We start from the raw sequence: 16905 nt of genomic DNA, 5'->3' as shown, positions 1-16905 counted from the left end.
GGTAAAAGTGGTACTTTATTAAGTACCAGGAATGTATGATGTTTAAGAAAATGCTTGTTATTATCGAATAGTGAGTAAACATAATGGCATGAGATTAAGTGGATAATCATTTTCTTTCAAATTATTGTTTTGATCACTTTCTTGCTGAGTCTCTGTGACTCACTGGTGCTTTATGGTGCAGGTAAAGGAAAAGCTAAAGTCGAACAACCATGAGTTATGGTCACAGCAGCAATGTACATACCAGCCGCAGGCAGCCCAGTTTACAGGATGCTCTATTTTGATTGTATTTTGGAAAAATATAAAGTTTATGTTGTAAAATACTTTGAAACCAGTTTGTAAATATTTTGGAAACAGGGGGACCCCATAAATCATGTTACTTATCTTTTGTTAAATAGTTCAAAGGTTGAGTTTTAACTATCAAAATTTTTAATTACCCACACTTTTATTATAATTACATCTTCTATAATTATTGGTATTTTAAATAAAGTGCACACACGTGGCGTCCCTGTTGGACAGGGCGTTACAATTTACCTCATATAAATATTCATTTAAACAAATAGCATTTAAAGCATGGCATCACATAACAGATAAACACTCTAGATGCTTGCATACTGCCTAAAATGGAAAGCGGTAAACAGATGATCACACAAACATTGAAGTATTTACTCTCAATACTTACTGCCCCATGAGTCGAGCTTGTCTCTGATAATGAATGTACATGTTCCGACGGTCTACAGGAAGTTTTAAAACCTTGCCGCTCTAATACCAAATTGTAACATCCTAAATATTTAGGCACGCTACCCAAGATACTTATGAAACCCTAATCCCCTAATTGGGATTACTAATAAAATTAGCGCGGAAATTAAACTTTAATTATAAACGGAATTAAAATAAAACTTGTAATAATTTAAACTTTACAATCTAAAAGTTAGAGAAGTTGGGATCCCAAAAACATTTACAAAATATTATTACAAGTCCTTTTTCTTTCAGCCCGCCTAAGTGGTAAAACAGAGTCTCAAAAATACAACATTGGTAGGCCCCAACCCGCTTAGTCTGATATGGTTTGGACATGTACATTCTTCGTCCAGCTCCTGCACTCATGGCTGATCAACAATAGTCTTACCCTTTCTTGCACAGTAGAGCACCCGTGAGCCAAGCCCAGCAAGACAGTATAAAACATATCAATAATATGCTCATCATATAATATAAACAATAATGCCATTCAAATTTATCTGTGTGACACAGACCTGCATGTTGCGCTCACATGCCTATTTATGTTTACGTGGCGTAAAGCTACGTGGTGCTCTCACACGTGTATTTACAATAAAGCCTTAGAATAGTTCTTCTCGGTTCTGATTACCGAGTCCAACCTGATTACGTCTTGTTCGCATAATCCTTAAATCTCAATTTAATCATACACTTACCATGGCATATCATTTATTCAACTTATATCACTAGGGTAATAACCCTAGGCTATTAACAGCTCATATTAGGGTAATAACCCTAATCTCGGTTACAATTACTCACATATATTAATCTCAATATAAGCATCACCGCGCATACTCTACGTGCTAACTACTATCTTACCTGTTGTTTTGCAAAGGCAGAGATTCCAAATCCCCAGGTGCTTCTGACCAGGTGCCGGTAATCCTAGTCACACAATCTGAGATTTTCACAAATAGGGTTAGCCCCTAATTTCACATTCATAAAATATATTCATGGCATTTAAAATATAGATAATCACATAGAGCTCGTAACGAGCTTTCCAACGATATAAATAACTCCCAAAACGAAGTCCCAAGTCAAAAGTTATGGCCAAAATAAAATTCAGCATTTCCCGATATAGTCCAACCAAAATTCCAGTTGGAACAGCACTGAACCAACCGGAATTCCGGTTGTCTGGGCAGCAACAACACGCAAAAAAATTCAATCTTTAAGCCCCCATAACCTACTCAAATCTTCCCCAAACACCACCAAACTTTCCAGAGCATCAACATATGACATATTAAACATATTCCATAGCTCAAACATAATAATTTCACTAAAAATCAAAAAATTCCATTAAAGCTCCAAGCTTGAGTTCCAAAATCAGAACCTTCAATCAAATTTTAAACTCAATGAACCCTAAAAATGCCTCTGAATTTACCAAAAACAAATCCCACAATTCAACAAAAATCATGCCCAAATTTCAAAACTTCAAGCTCTTGAACTTGAGCTTAAATTCCAACAAACCTAAGTATTTTCCAGCAACAAACTAAACCAAAATCTGAATTGAAGACATGAAAATAAACCCTAAAACTCCATCAAGATTTCAATTAACCAACACATCAAGAATTCAAGCAAGACACACTCAAACTTATCAAAATTAACTCAAATTCATCAAAGCATGCAACACAACTACATTCTCAACCAATTTCATGCTTTATCAACAATAAAATTCAGCAAGAATTCAAAGTTTAAAGGCTGTAAGAACTACCTCAAACAAAGCAAGAACCTCCTTCAATTCCAAAATAGCAAGATTTAAGCTAGCTTCCAACAATTTTCTCACCAAATCAAAGAGAAAAAAAGAGAGGGTTTGAGAGAGAGAGAGGGTCGGCCAAGAGGGAAAGAAAAGTCCAGAAATTAATTTCTTATTCCCTCAAAATACTCTTTTATCAATTGTAGAAAATAAAGGTCAAAAGACCATTTTGCCCCTAGGGCTATAAAGCATGCATATACACTCACATGGGCAATTCAGTCATTTTATTCACACATAAATCCAATATAATTTCAGATTATCACCATTAAATAAAAAATGCCAATTATTTTAATTCAAATTGCATTTCGGGCCCGAACCCGGTTCGACCCGAAATACCTGGTTGTGACTATACCGCGCAAACCTGTCAGAACACACCTGAAAAAGACAACACAGACATACTATATAATAATATAGTCCCATAAGGAGGTAATTAAATTAATTTCATCAATTTACCATTCTCGGGTCATAATTACTAAAATGTCCCTGGCTCACCAATAGGGTCTTAACATATAATTAATCAAATAAATTCTCATATATTGAACTATATAATAATATAATTCCTCAATTATTCATAATTATCTAATTACAGTTTTTGCTAATCCATCTCTTAATTCTAGGGTATTAGAGAGCCCGTAACGTAAGAGTGTGTAGAAAGTTATTCAATCGATCCAATCACATTCGATCAAATAAAATCAGATTTCCTATCATAATTGGATCAGTTCGAATGTAAATTCTAAAAGTACAATGAATAATTGAACCAAATCGATTCAATTGTCATCCAATTATATTTATATATTTTTAAAATATATTTATTAATTTTACGTATTTATTTAGTTTTAAAAATATATATTAATTAATTTTATTCTTAATATGCACCTGCATGCATACATGAGTTCACATAAAAACTCCTAAATCTAAATTACCATGTATTATTTTCTTAAAAAATTAAACTTAAGAGTAATTTATTTTATAATTTATATGATATTTGCATTTGACGTATTGAACTTGTTTATTAAGAGCTAAAACTTATACTTATTAGGTTGGATTGGATTTGTGTTGTATTGTTATATTTTGATTATATTATCGTAAGAATTAGGTTAAATTAAATTAACTAATAATTATTATGTATGTTGGATTTGTATTTTATTGTGATGAGAATTAGGTTTTAAATTATGTTATATAAATATATAATAATATTTAGTTTAATGATAGCTAAAAAAAATTGGATTAAAACACACAAATATATTAAAAATACAAAATAACAAAAACAAAATACTAATACTAAATAAAATAAAAATAATATAACACTAAAAAGAACAATATAAATAAAAATAAATATTAAATAAAATAATATTTTAATAAACATTTGGTGTGATTTAATTTTTTAAAAAAATGTGTAATATTTAATTGATTTCATAAATATTTTATTTTACTAAATTATTTTAAGATCTTAAATTCGTACTAGTAGTCATGATACAATTACATCATAGATTAGTTATTTTTTATTATTAATGTAAATAATATAAAATACGAGATCTTTAAGCAAAATATATTTACTTAGTGAAATATTTAATGTAAATAACATATTTTTTTCTAGATCGAAAAAAATTATAGTTTTACAAATATTAGTACTTATACTACTAAAAATAAATATTGAGTTTATACTCTTTACAAACTTAAAATTTTTGATATGCTGCTATTTACCCTCTTAAAAGTAATGCTAACCTATTTTGCTAATTAAATTTTAGTTTTTATGCTAGGTATTACTTCTTAATTCAAAAAATGAATGAATCAATTCATAAAACTAACGTTGCATAATCAATAATTAAGATATTATGTGGATGGCAATTTTCTCAATGCCCAACTTGGGTCTAATCCAAGTTTCATTTGGCGGAGTATTGTGGAAGCTCAAGACCTTGTTCGTGCAGGAGCTCGTTGGTGTGTTGGTAATGGGCATTCAATTTCAGTTTTGAAGGATCCGTGGCTTTCAAATGAGACCAATCCTTGGGTGGTTTCAACTCACCCTGGTCTTGTTGATGTCACCATGGCAAACCTGCTTACTATGGATGGGTCGGGATGGGATTTGGAGATCATTGCTGACCTGTTTGAGGCTAGGGATCAGTCTCTAATCTGTGGTATCCCTCTGTCCGATACTGCTGCATCTGACCAACTGTTTTGGTCTTTTGAAAATTCAGGTGTGTACTCTGTAAAGTCAGCATATAATTTCCTGCAGAAGCAAAAAAGTAACTGGTTTGATGAAGAGATTGCTGCTTTCTGGAGTAAATTATGGAAGCTGAAACTTCCTTCTAAGGTTAGTAATCTGTTATGGCGTGCGTGTACACAATGTCTTCCTACGTCGGTTCAACTCAAAACTAAGAGAGTAGATGTTAATTTACTTTGTCCCATCTGTATGGAAGAAGAGGAGAGTGTCCTGCACTATTTGGTGACTTGCCGTGTTGTCAAACTGTGTTGGAATCGGGTTGGTATCGGTACGGTGGTGACTCCTAGATCTGGTTTTTTGGACTGGTGCTGGGGTGTGTTTCAGCATGCTACCTCGGATCAATTGTGCTTAATGGCGACTATTTGTTGGGCTGTTTGGGGAGCCCGAAATGACCTGGTTTGGAATGGAAAAGCTGTTCATCCTGATAACGTTGTTGAGTTTGCAAAAAAGTATCTTGATAAATGGAAAAATGCTCGTCAGTCGGATTCCGATACATCTTACTCTGCTTTCCAAGCAGGAGATGGAAATGAGCATTGGTGTCCTCCGCATAGTGATAGCATCAAGATTAATGTGGACGCGGCTTTGTTTGAAAGGAATCAATCATATGGCTTTGGTCTTGTCGCTAGGGATTCCAACGGTTTGCTTATAGAGGGACGCACGGTTCTGGTTTATGGTGTAGTTGAACCAGTCATAGCGGAGGTGTTGGGAATTAAGGAGGCTCTTAGTTAGATCAAAGAAGCGAAGTGGCAAAATGTCACTCTTGAATCAGATTGTCTTTCTGCGGTTCAGGCCATCCGAAGTTCCTTAGACATGTTTTCTACTTTTGGTTTGATTGTAACAGATTGTAAAAGATTGCTTGCTTCTCTTACAAATGTTTCTATTTTTTTTGTTAAACGATCTGCTAATTTAGTGGTCCATAACTTTCCTAAGGCTGCTATTTTATTTCCTGATCGTCGTTTCAGTTTGGAGCATGTTCCAACTGATTTGTTGCCTTGTTTGGTAGCAGAAGTTCATGGTTAATAAAGATTTTCGACTATTCAAAAAAAAAAAAAAGAATTAAGAATTAGCATTAAATTAAACAAAGCATATTTAGAAGAATTAGCTTATATTTCACATCATTACGAGGAAAGATTAAATTTCCCTTACATATTCAAACCAAGAACTAAAAACACCTAATTAATAATTTCGATTTACTTTTATTAAGTCTTAGCTTTCTTAAGAGATTTGGTTGCAGTAGGTTTAGCCTTAGATTCACTAGCCTTAGATTTCTTAGGTAGCAAAACCGGATTAATGTTGGGAAGAACACCACCACTAGCAATGGTAACACCATGAAACAATTTTCTATACTATTATTCTTATTTTTCATACTATTATTAAAATAATAATTTCTGAACATATATACAATGTACATAAATAATGAATTTGTTAACTCTCGCTTTTGTTCTTGGGAAGTGTTTCTTGAGGATATTTTTTTAAAAAATATAATAATATTATTTATATATTATTAAAATAAATTTAGGGAATGCACTATTCATTCTCTATATGTAGAGCAAGTTGCATTGGTTTGAGTACATCTCTATTGATGAGAGCATTTTTTTTTATCATATTTAGCTAAAAAATTTAGAGAATCTCTATTATAAAGAGACTATTGTGAGTACTCTTACTTATTAGGTGAGCTATAATGTTATTTTCTTCAAAATAAAGAAGAGAAAGATGAAAAAATGTCAAAAAAATGACTCCATCTAATGACATATTAGAATCAAAATTAGAGCAGTGCACATTTTTTCTCATAAGACCCACAAGAGAGCTCCATTGGATTTATGAAAATGTAACTTTTTATATTTAAAATCATAGACTAAAAAACAAAACAAAATGAACTTAATTTCTTTTGGAAGTAGAAGTAGAAGGATAATAAATTCATATAATTAATGAAATAATTTACATGTATTGCATAATTATATATGATAAATTATGTGATAGAGTTATATCCTAATAGAATCTTTTATAAGACTAAAAAAGCTCATTGAGCACAAACTAAAAAACTAAAAAGAAAATTTTAAAATTGAGATGTTGAATTGGCATGGTGCTAATAATCCAAGAAATTAAACTCTAAGAAACAAGAAGGTTGTCATTCCTCAAAACATCGATAGCTTCAGCAACTTTGGCTTTCAAGGCATGAGGTGAGTTGAGCAAGTGCAGAAGTTGTGTGTGGTCCATCTCTAATAGCATGCCAGTGACTTTAGGTGCATTTTTTTGCTCCAATTGCTCCACAAGTGGATACAACTTGTTTCCCACCAATCTCCTCTGTTGTTCCGCTGTGGAATTGCCTAAGCCACTACCCAAACAACCACTGGACATCTGTGGCTGCATAAGTGGAGGTTGCCCATTTTGTTGTACAAGCCTTGTTCTAGCTCGGAGTAACTGCTGGTTGTACCCAAACCCAAACCCAAACCTAGGTTGGGGAGGAATCATAGCACCATAGTATAGTTGTTGTCCAACACCTGGAGCACACAATGGATACATAGGATTGACAGACTGATTTACTCTTTCATTTTTATGCTCAAATTTTTCTTTCAATTCCATCTCTCATTCACATTTTTTCTGGGCCTTCCCAACATACCATTCTTTCTCATCAAACTTCTTTCCATTAACACCATCAACAGCTCGAGATGCATCATCGGCGTCTTCAAAGTTCACAAATCCAAAACCTTTTGATTTTCCTTTTTCATCTCTCATAACCACTACACTGGTAATACTTCCATATTCACCAAAAATGTTGCTTAAATCATCTTCATTCAAAGATCGAGAAAAGTTCTTTACATAAACATTGTTGAATTTTCTTTTCTCTTTCCGAACAAAAGGTCCAATAAAAACTTGTTTGTCATTAAATAACATCCCGTTAAGCTTCTCAACAACACACTGAGCAGCCTCTTCAATCTCAAATTGAACAAAACCGTATCCTTTAGACTGACCCCAAACGTCAGTAGCTATCTTGCACGACAAAATGTTGCCAAAGTTTGAAAATGTTTCATGTAAAGCTTTGCAGTCAATTCCTTTATCCAAATTTTTAATAAATATATTGCCAATTCCACTCTTTCGAATACTCGGGTCGCGATTAGAATACATTATTCTAATTGGCTTACCGTTAACAACCCGAAAATTCATGACATTCAATGCTCGAGAAGCATCTTGCGGATTACTAAAATTAACATAGCCATAACCGAGGGATCGTCCTGAGCTCAAATCTCTGCAGACACGAACCGAAATGAGTGGACCATTTGGCTAAACAATTGAAAAAGTTGTAATTCATTTACTGAGGGATGGAGATCACCAACATAGAGTGAGCTCCTCACCATCTGACCCACGCCATTTTCAACCTGCAGAACATGCGCCATCTTTTTTACTTTTTTGTTTATTGTATTATAGTATAGGTACGTACGTAGAAAAAAAATGAGAAGAAGAGAATTAAGGATAGAGGTGATATTATTATATTGAAAGTAACTGCACTAAATTTATATAATACGTATGAGTGTTTATATACTATAGTGTTATATATAATCCACATATAAATAGTACTCCTATTGGAAAAAAGATATATACATAATCCTATATTGTTAAGGACAATATCAGATTTTAAAAACATTCGTCTATCTTTTTTTTTTTTTTTTTTTAATATAACTACTCATTTAATGATTTTAATTAATTGGTAAAAAAATAATAGTGGGTAATAATATAATATATTATAGTATTTAAATGGTGTAATGGTAGGCATTTAGAGTTATGTTGGGAGGTTCTGATACAGTACAGCGCGTCCATGGCGTGTTCGTAGGCCGCCGGTAGACGGAAAGTACGATGGTAGGGATTTGTGCAGATAAGTTGAAAACGTAATTATGAGGTAATGTTGTTTTCCCTTACCCAATATATCTGCTATTTATTTTAGGACAGGATCTTCTTTCTTCATCTTCTCTTGAATTGCTTTCAAAATTACTAATTAAATTAATATATAATATAAAACATACATTTGTTCCTCTGCAAAAGTTTTTTTAATCTGAATAATTTTATCTTTGTTGTTTAGCTTTTAGCATACACGTGTGCTTCAATGAGGCCTATTTGGCAAAAGTAGAGTTTTAAAGATATAATACGATCATTTTCTAGAAATAAATAATTGAAAATTAAAATATAATAAGTAATTAAAAATCAAAAAATAAAAACAAGGAATGATATATATTTAGACTCTAAAGTGACCGATTATTTATTCAGGGGATATTGGCGGCTAAACCAATTTAATTTTAACTTTACGATTTGTAATACTTAACTATAAAAATCGAAATTTTGACGGCTAAACTACCTAAATCTTGGTTCTGTTTTACTCTGCCGTCTAAAAATCACAGTTAAGTGACATGGTGGACTGTCCACGTGTACACACTTGTACACGGCAAGTTTTTAGTGGTCCACGTAATATTAATTTTAAAAAATAATAATAAAAATTAAAAAAATTAAAAAATTAGAAAAAAAGAAAAAAAAAATCTTCTTTTCTTTTTTTAATTTAAAAAAAAATAAAAAATAAAAAATTAATTTTTTTTTACTTTTTTTTTTTCTTTTTCTTCTTCTTTCTTCTTCTTTTTTCTGCAGAAATATCTAATATACCATTTTTATCAGTAACAACGTTACTGAGATGGCTGAAGAAGTCAGCAGGGGAGCTCCGCTGGCGTACCAAAGACGAAGAAGGAGAAGCCGAAGCTGAAACTGAAGCTGAAGAGGAAGACGACGAAGAAGAGGATCCAATCCTGGCCGCTATCTCGTTGAGTCCATGCGATCTATGCAAAGAGGAGTTGACTTTGCAGCTGGAATCGAAGGTAATGGAGGAGGAGTCGCCCGAGAAGTCGTGTCCGCCGAGTACTGGCAATCTGAGCGTGTTGAACTCGCGGTCGGGTCCAATAACGGAGTCCATCGCCGTAGCTAGTAGGGAACTGGAGCAGAACCGTACCGGGTAAGACCGGTTAGCGGCTGTCCGATAGGCTTTTGAGATGATGAAGATGAGTTGGAGGTGTACATCTATGGTGGCTCGATTGGAAGTGATGAAAGAGAAAGGATAAAGAGTTAGAGAGAGAGAGAGAAAGTAAGAGCGTAGAAATGGGGGAAAGGTGGGACAAGTGAGGAAGACCATGGTTGATTAGTTGTTCATGGTGCAAAGTCTACGAGTAATCTAAGGAATATCTTTAAAAAATTAATTTTTCTTTTACTTTTTTTTTCTTTCTGCAGAAGAAGAAAGAAGAAGAAAAAGAAAAAAAAATAAAAAATAAAAATTTTTTTTAATTTTTTTAAATTAAAAAAAAAAGTAAAAAAGAAAAAAAATATTTTTTTTTCTGATTTTTAAATTATTTTAATATTTATAATTATTTTTTTAAAATTAATATTACGTGGACCATTAAAAACTTACTACGTGTACAAGTGTGTACACGTGGACAATCTACCGTGACACTTAACTGAGATTTTTGGACGGAGGTATGTAGAGCAAAATGCAACCAGAGTTTAAGTAGTTTAGCCGCCAAAATTTTAATTCTTGTGGTTAAGTGTTACAAACTCGTAAAATTAATGTGCTTTAACCGCAAATATGTTCTCCAATAAAATTCTCATGGTCATGAAGTCTATATCAATGCACGTTTGTTTATTTTTTTAAAAATGAATGATTTGAAAAGACGTAAAATATATACTATAATTATGATTCTATGATATATAAAAGAGTAATTTGCGGCATAAATACTTAAATCTTATGCCGAGTAGTAGATAAATACCTAAGTCGTATTTTTAGCAGTAAAAATACCTTCCGTTACACTCTTAGAACTTCCGTAGATACCTCTCCGTTATGTGCCAGGTTAGTGTCTACTTGTCACTCGTTCATTGGTCCATGTCATTAATTTTTTTATTTATTATTTAAATGTTTAAAAATAATTTTAAAAATATAAAAAATAAACAAAAATAAATATAATCATTTTTTTATCATTAATTATTATATATTTAAAAATTAAATAAAACTTATTTTTTAAAATTAAAAAAAATTACAAAATTAACAAACGCATAAAACTTAAAATCTAATTCATACAAAACCAATCAATAATAAAAATCATATAACCGTGAGAATACAAAATAATTAAACATAAACACTTAAAATTAAATTAAATACAAAATTAAATTCCAAACCTAGAAAATCTGAGAAGACTAAAATCCCATTCTTCTCCCCCTTCTCTTCTGCGATTCAGGGGGTCAACTTCTTTTCCCTCATCGTCTTATGAGAACCAGAGGTGCAAACCAGAGAACACCCCCCATCGTCATCGTCTTCTTTCTCTTCACCAACAACAGCCCTATTTCACATACCATATCTCACTATCATGTATAAATCACGCTAAAAACTGATATCATCCACCAAAAAATCTCTTAAGGGTATGTAATGCTTCTATGCATTACGCTTAAAATAAAGAAAACTCAACTAATACCAACACAGTAGAGTTGTCACTCTTTCTCAAATGAGAATTAAGAGATGCTTCACAAAATCTAACTTTATACGTATGAATGATATTTCCAATATCATATCACCATCCTCTTTTTCCTCTCTTCTCAACAGCTTGCAAATCAGGGGCCATCTTCTTTATTTCTTTCATTGTGCCCAAATCATAGGAAGACCCTAAATCATTCATTAAGGTTTGTAGTTTGTGCTCTCGGTTTGAGTTTTTATTTATGTGTTTTTGGAGGTTTTGGCTTGGGCGTAGACTTAATAGACATTTGCTCTTCATCTACTTGGTTCAAGAGTTTCAGAATCGGGGTTTTGGCTTAGATCTGATCTACTTGGTTCAAGAGTTTCGGAATCTGGATTTTGGCTTAGATCTGATTGTTTGGTTTGTATTTTGTTTGCAATATTTAGTTTTGACTTCAAATCCTAATTTTTTTTGTTCTTGGCAAATACTGGGTTTGTTTAGGTTTAATGGATGTATTAAACAAATTTTATATAGTTTATGAAATCAATTTTTTTTTCTGGGTTCTAATTCATGTTTTTATTTTTAGGGTTCTAAGTCAATCTAAGATGGAGAAGAAGATACTGTTAAAAAAAAAAAAAGATGGAGAAGAAGATAAGGATGGGATAGTGTAATTTTAGTGCCAAAATATAATATGGTGTGATGAGGTTTAGTGCCAAAATATTTTTTAAATTTGTGCAGAAGTTTTTTTTAGGCTCATTCCAATTTTTTGAATTTGTTTTAGGATTGTGTTCACTGTTCATACTCATTTTTTTGGGTTTTTGTTAACTGTTCAAGAGAGAGTGTAAAAGAAAAAGAGAGAGAACAAAAAAGGAAAACATGTTGGTAAGATGAGGATTTGATGATTTTGAATTCTTGTATTATGATATGGTTATTAATGGAAAAATGAGATGGAGATCGAAGGAGATGAAGTCGAGAGGAGAGAGAGATTGTAGAAGAGAAAAGGGAAAACATATGTTTATTTTTAATTATTTATTTTTTTTTTAATTTTTAAATATATATATTTTTTTTAATTTTTAAATATATATATTTTTTAAAATTTTTAAAAATTGTTAGAAAAAATAAAAATTAAATTACATGGACCTATCAGGAACTGCCACGCAGTAACTGATTTGCCAATTAACGGAGAGGTACCTACGGAAGTTCCAAGAGTGTAACGGAAGGTATTTTTACCGCCAAAAATACGACTTAGGTATTTATCTGCTACTCGGCATAAAACTTAAGTATTTATGCCGCAAATTACTCTATATAAAATTTTCATTACTAGTTATTAATAGTATATTTTTTCTGTACAGTCTTTGAATGTGAAGGTCAAAAGAATGGAGGTCACGATTGCTGCAAGAGTTTTAAAAATGGTAATTGTCCTCGTAATGAGAGTCAATGCAAATTAGATTGTAGTGATTGTCGTTATGGAGATGGAGGAAAATGCAAAATATAAGGCGGTGATCATGTCTGTCATTGTTATTGTTAATCCAATAATAATTTACATTATTATTAAATATTTTCAATAAAATGATTATTATATTTTATTATATATTTTTATTTTATATATCAATATCCATCATGAGAGTCTTGTCTCTTATTATTTTTATTTTTGTGTGGTTGTGTTACTTTTTACATATATGTTTGGATGTATCTCATTCTCAATTGTGATTTTGTGAATGATTATTTCTTTTGTGAAAGGATAGAAATATTAAATTTATATTAAAATTAGGAAACAAAAGCCCCGCGTTGCGCGGTCTTAAAAAATTATAATCTATATACATTATTAAAAAAAATTTACGTTTTTAAAAAATATTAAATTAGTAAAATACTAATTAATTATTAGACAAATAAAAAGTTTATTTACAGTTTACATATAAAAAATTATAATATTTTTTAAATGTGAGTTTTTTATAAAGTTAGATCATAAAAAAAATTGAAGTTATTAAAAAATAATAAAAATGCATTGAAAAAATATGATCTATCTTATCATTCTTAGTCTTACATATATAGATTTTTTTTTTTAATTATTAATAATTAATTTATTAAAATATCTTTTGAAAAAAATTGTTGAGGTGTATTTTTTTCTTAGAAATTGATGATCACTACTTTTTAAAACCAAATTAATAGTCACTAATAATACACATATTAAAATAAAATAGTTTGATTTTTGGCTATTTAATTTTTTTTCTTTATATTTTTAGGGAAAATCATATTTTAAGTAGTTATAATATTTTTTGAATAAGTGTCATAATATAAATCATAATTGTTGTTTGATAATTGTCTAAATAAATCATTTTTCTTTATTTTTATTGTGTAATAAAAAAAAATTATATATGTAATATATTTATTTCATTAATGATTTTTTTTAAAATAAAATATATAATATGAGAAATTTATATGAACATTTGACCATAACAACTAAAAGTTATTTATGTCCATCAAAAGAAAATATTAAACTATAGAAATTCACACAAAAAGCTTAAAATAATATTTATCTTACATTCTTACGTGCTATGCTTTTTTTTTTTTTTATATATAAATTTCTTTAATTATATTTTCAGGAAGTCCAATAAAAACAATATGAAAAATGTGTTAACAATATAATAAAAATATAAAACAGCGTACAAACAATATAGTATTAATGTTTTTTTTTTTTTTTGATAAAAATATAGTATTAATGTTGTTGTGAATAACAATGTAAAAAATAAATAGTCGTACTTCTTCAAAAAGATAATTCAAATCAATAAAAATATTGAAATATATATCTTTATATATTAAAAATGCCTAATTTTTTGGTTTAACAGAATATACTTAAAAGTAAAATAATATTCTGTTAAATTTAACGATTAGTTTGATCTCACGTTAACAAATAAACTCAATAATTAAACCCAAAAAATTAAACAATCTTTTAAATATTAATAATCTATTTTTAAATTAAAAAAATCATTTTAGCCACATCTTTATAGATTAAAGTTAACCTCACGTTATCTAATGTTTTCTCTGGATAAGCATAAGAAGCAGAAATACCACTTCTATCTTTGTGTGATTGCAGATATACCACTTCTCTCATTGACCTACTTTTTAGCTTTATAAATGGAGATGTTCATATAATATTAACACTTTACAGAATATTTATAGATATAAACTTACATTACAATGCTATGTTAAAAAAAGAACTAAATAGAATAATCTACTACTCCAATAATAAATTTATTTACAATTTTATAATTACACTAATATTATTTTTAATACATTATTAAATAATATTTCAAATATAAATATTTAGTTTTTTCAAACAAAAAATTTGTAATCTTTAAAATAAAATACAAAATCTTAAAAAGACCAAAATCTTAAATAAAACTAGCAATACGTGGCTCGGCACGTACATTCACCTAGTATATATATAAATCCGTATTTTCTAAATTTTTTTTAATCTTTTTAGGTACTTATATAAATATTCCTAATTTTTTAGGTGGCTACAAATAACTTATAATAAACATAATATATATATTTATATATATATCTTTATATATTAAAAGTGCCTATCTAACGGCAATTCTTGGTTTAACGATTTTTAGTTTAACGATTCTTTTTTTATTTAGCCTTACACGATTAACTTAACAGACTGTTAACGTTAAACGTTAACAAATAAATAAACCCAATAATTAAACCCAAAAAATTAAACAATCTTTTTTAAATTAAAAAAAAATATCTTACCCACATATCTCTCTAACAAATTCTACAATTTTTGAAATTTTTTTACACGGCTACATTCAAATTTCAAAAAATAAACCCAATAATTAAACCAAAAAAATTAAATAATCTTTACACTGTTTCATTGAAATTTCAAAAAATAAACCCAATAATTAAATCCAAAAAATTAAACAATCTTTTTTTAAATTAAAAAAAAAAATCATCTAAAACCACTATTAACAAACCGTGTTAATAGATTAGATGTTGTTTAATTTTTTTATTATTTTTTATGAAATCAAAAAAAGAAATAAAAAAATATTAAAATTAAAACGATAGTAAACCTAATTTCCTAAAAAATTGTAATTGCTTTCAGCGCTGTAGTTATCTCCTTCTTCGACTTCGGCTGTAACGGAGCAAGTAGTCACCGCGACGGTTGCTGCTACTGCTGGTGGTGGTCCTTTTTCTTCATCTTCTTCTCCACCGCCGTCTGCATCTTCTTCTCCACCGCCGTCTGCATCTTCTTCTCCTTCTCTTGTGGAGGAGGCTGGGGTTGAGAGCTCTGAGAGTGGCACTGGTCCCAACGGCAATGCGGGTAAACGGCCTGCGTGCAACATGCCATCGAATGGGATTGCGGAGGTTGAAACGGTCATGGGGGCTGATTCATGGCCTGAATTAGAGTCTGTTAGAGCTTCGGCCAAATCATCTTCTGATTCCTTGAAAGCATTATCGGATGGATTGTCATCCGTTTCGATTTCGCAGGTACGTTTGTTTTTCGTTTCTTATTTATAATCTCATTCGGGCTTTTGATATATTTAATGTTGGATTTTGATTCAATGAGAAACAAGTATGATTGTGCTATCTTCCTAACCCAGTTGAGGTTAGGTTTGTAATCGTGAGTTTCTTTCTTAGCACTGTGTATAGCCTTAGAGGTCTATAATTAAGGGTTCTTTAATTTCAAATTTATTTGGCTAAAGCAGTGTCGGATTTGTAAATAATAGAAGAAGATTGTTTAGAACTTTGATCACTGTTTATGAAAGTGGAAAAAAGAGAAGATTATTATTGCGTTGTTGAATGTTAATATACTAATCCTCTTAAATTTCAATATGTGTTCTTATAACACCGAATAATGGAATCTGCATTAATGCTGCAGAGTTCTGGAACCACTGTGGCTGTGGCACCCACAACTGCCCCTACTCAGAAACATGCACATCCTACCCCAACCCCCATCCATGCTGCAACTGCTCGCCAGAGGTCATTTAAGCGTAACAACTCAAATATTTATATATATATTTCAATAAATTTTCCTTGTTATTTTTCAAATATTTGGGTTTTGTTTTGTCACTAGGGTACAACCAAATTTTTGTTTACTGTGATTCCGCACTTCTGAAAGGTATGTATTCAAGAAAAATTGGTTCTTTTCCTTCTTAGCTTATTGTTATTATCATTATTGTTAAATATGTTTTTTTTTTCTTTGGATTCGTTTACAGATTCTATTATCTGCATTTGAGTGTACACATTGCGGGGAGAGGTAAAATCTCAATTTGGAGAATTTGTTTTCAATGAGGGAAAATAGGTACTCTGCTTTACAAGCTTTTTAATGTGAAAGATGACTCTATTTTTGTTTTGGCAGAAATAATGAAGTTCAGTTTGCTGGTGAGATTCAACCCAAGGGATGCAACTGCCGTTTGGAGGTCCCTGCAGGTGACCCTAAGGTTGTGTCAACTTAATATTATCTACTATGTTTGACCTTTTGAATAATCATGAAATTTTTAGTATTCTGTTGAGCATTTGAATTCTGTAATTGATTGACAAAGCTTTTAAGCTTATGAGTTGCCCATATAAGCTGTTTTTGTCATTCATGTCTTTATAATTCTTAATTATTTTTCTAATTAAAAGGGTTAGTTAAATTCTGGAATTTCTTTTTTGACAGAACCTCTCTCACCATAGTGCTAATAAAG

General features: G+C 30.6%; 1 protein-coding gene, 1 long non-coding RNA gene and 1 pseudogene across 2 annotated transcripts; 2 read left to right on the top strand and 1 right to left on the bottom strand.

Moving 5' to 3' along the window:
* The first annotated feature begins 4562 nt into the window (after positions 1 to 4562).
* Positions 4563 to 5759, top strand: LOC115717738 (uncharacterized). The gene is made up of 2 exons (XM_061116279.1): positions 4563 to 5463; positions 5581 to 5759. Exons 1-2 carry the CDS (start codon positions 4563 to 4565, stop codon positions 5757 to 5759), a joined length of 1080 nt encoding a protein of 359 aa, XP_060972262.1.
* Positions 5760 to 6722: 963 nt separating this feature from the next.
* LOC115717731 (polyadenylate-binding protein 8-like) lies at positions 6723 to 8134 on the bottom strand (annotated as a pseudogene).
* A 2740-nt stretch (positions 8135 to 10874) lies between these two features.
* LOC133037836 (uncharacterized) lies at positions 10875 to 12803 on the top strand. The gene is made up of 3 exons (XR_009687812.1): positions 10875 to 11438; positions 11799 to 12461; positions 12565 to 12803. It is a non-coding gene; the product is annotated as an uncharacterized LOC133037836 (long non-coding RNA).
* Positions 12804 to 16905: the final 4102 nt, after the last annotated feature.

The sequence above is a fragment of the Cannabis sativa genome, chromosome 5 (assembly GCF_029168945.1).
Source record: "Cannabis sativa cultivar Pink pepper isolate KNU-18-1 chromosome 5, ASM2916894v1, whole genome shotgun sequence".
NCBI lineage: Eukaryota > Viridiplantae > Streptophyta > Magnoliopsida > Rosales > Cannabaceae > Cannabis > Cannabis sativa.
The sequence above is the reverse complement of the archived record's forward strand: the minus strand, read 5'-3'. Positions and strand labels throughout refer to the sequence as shown.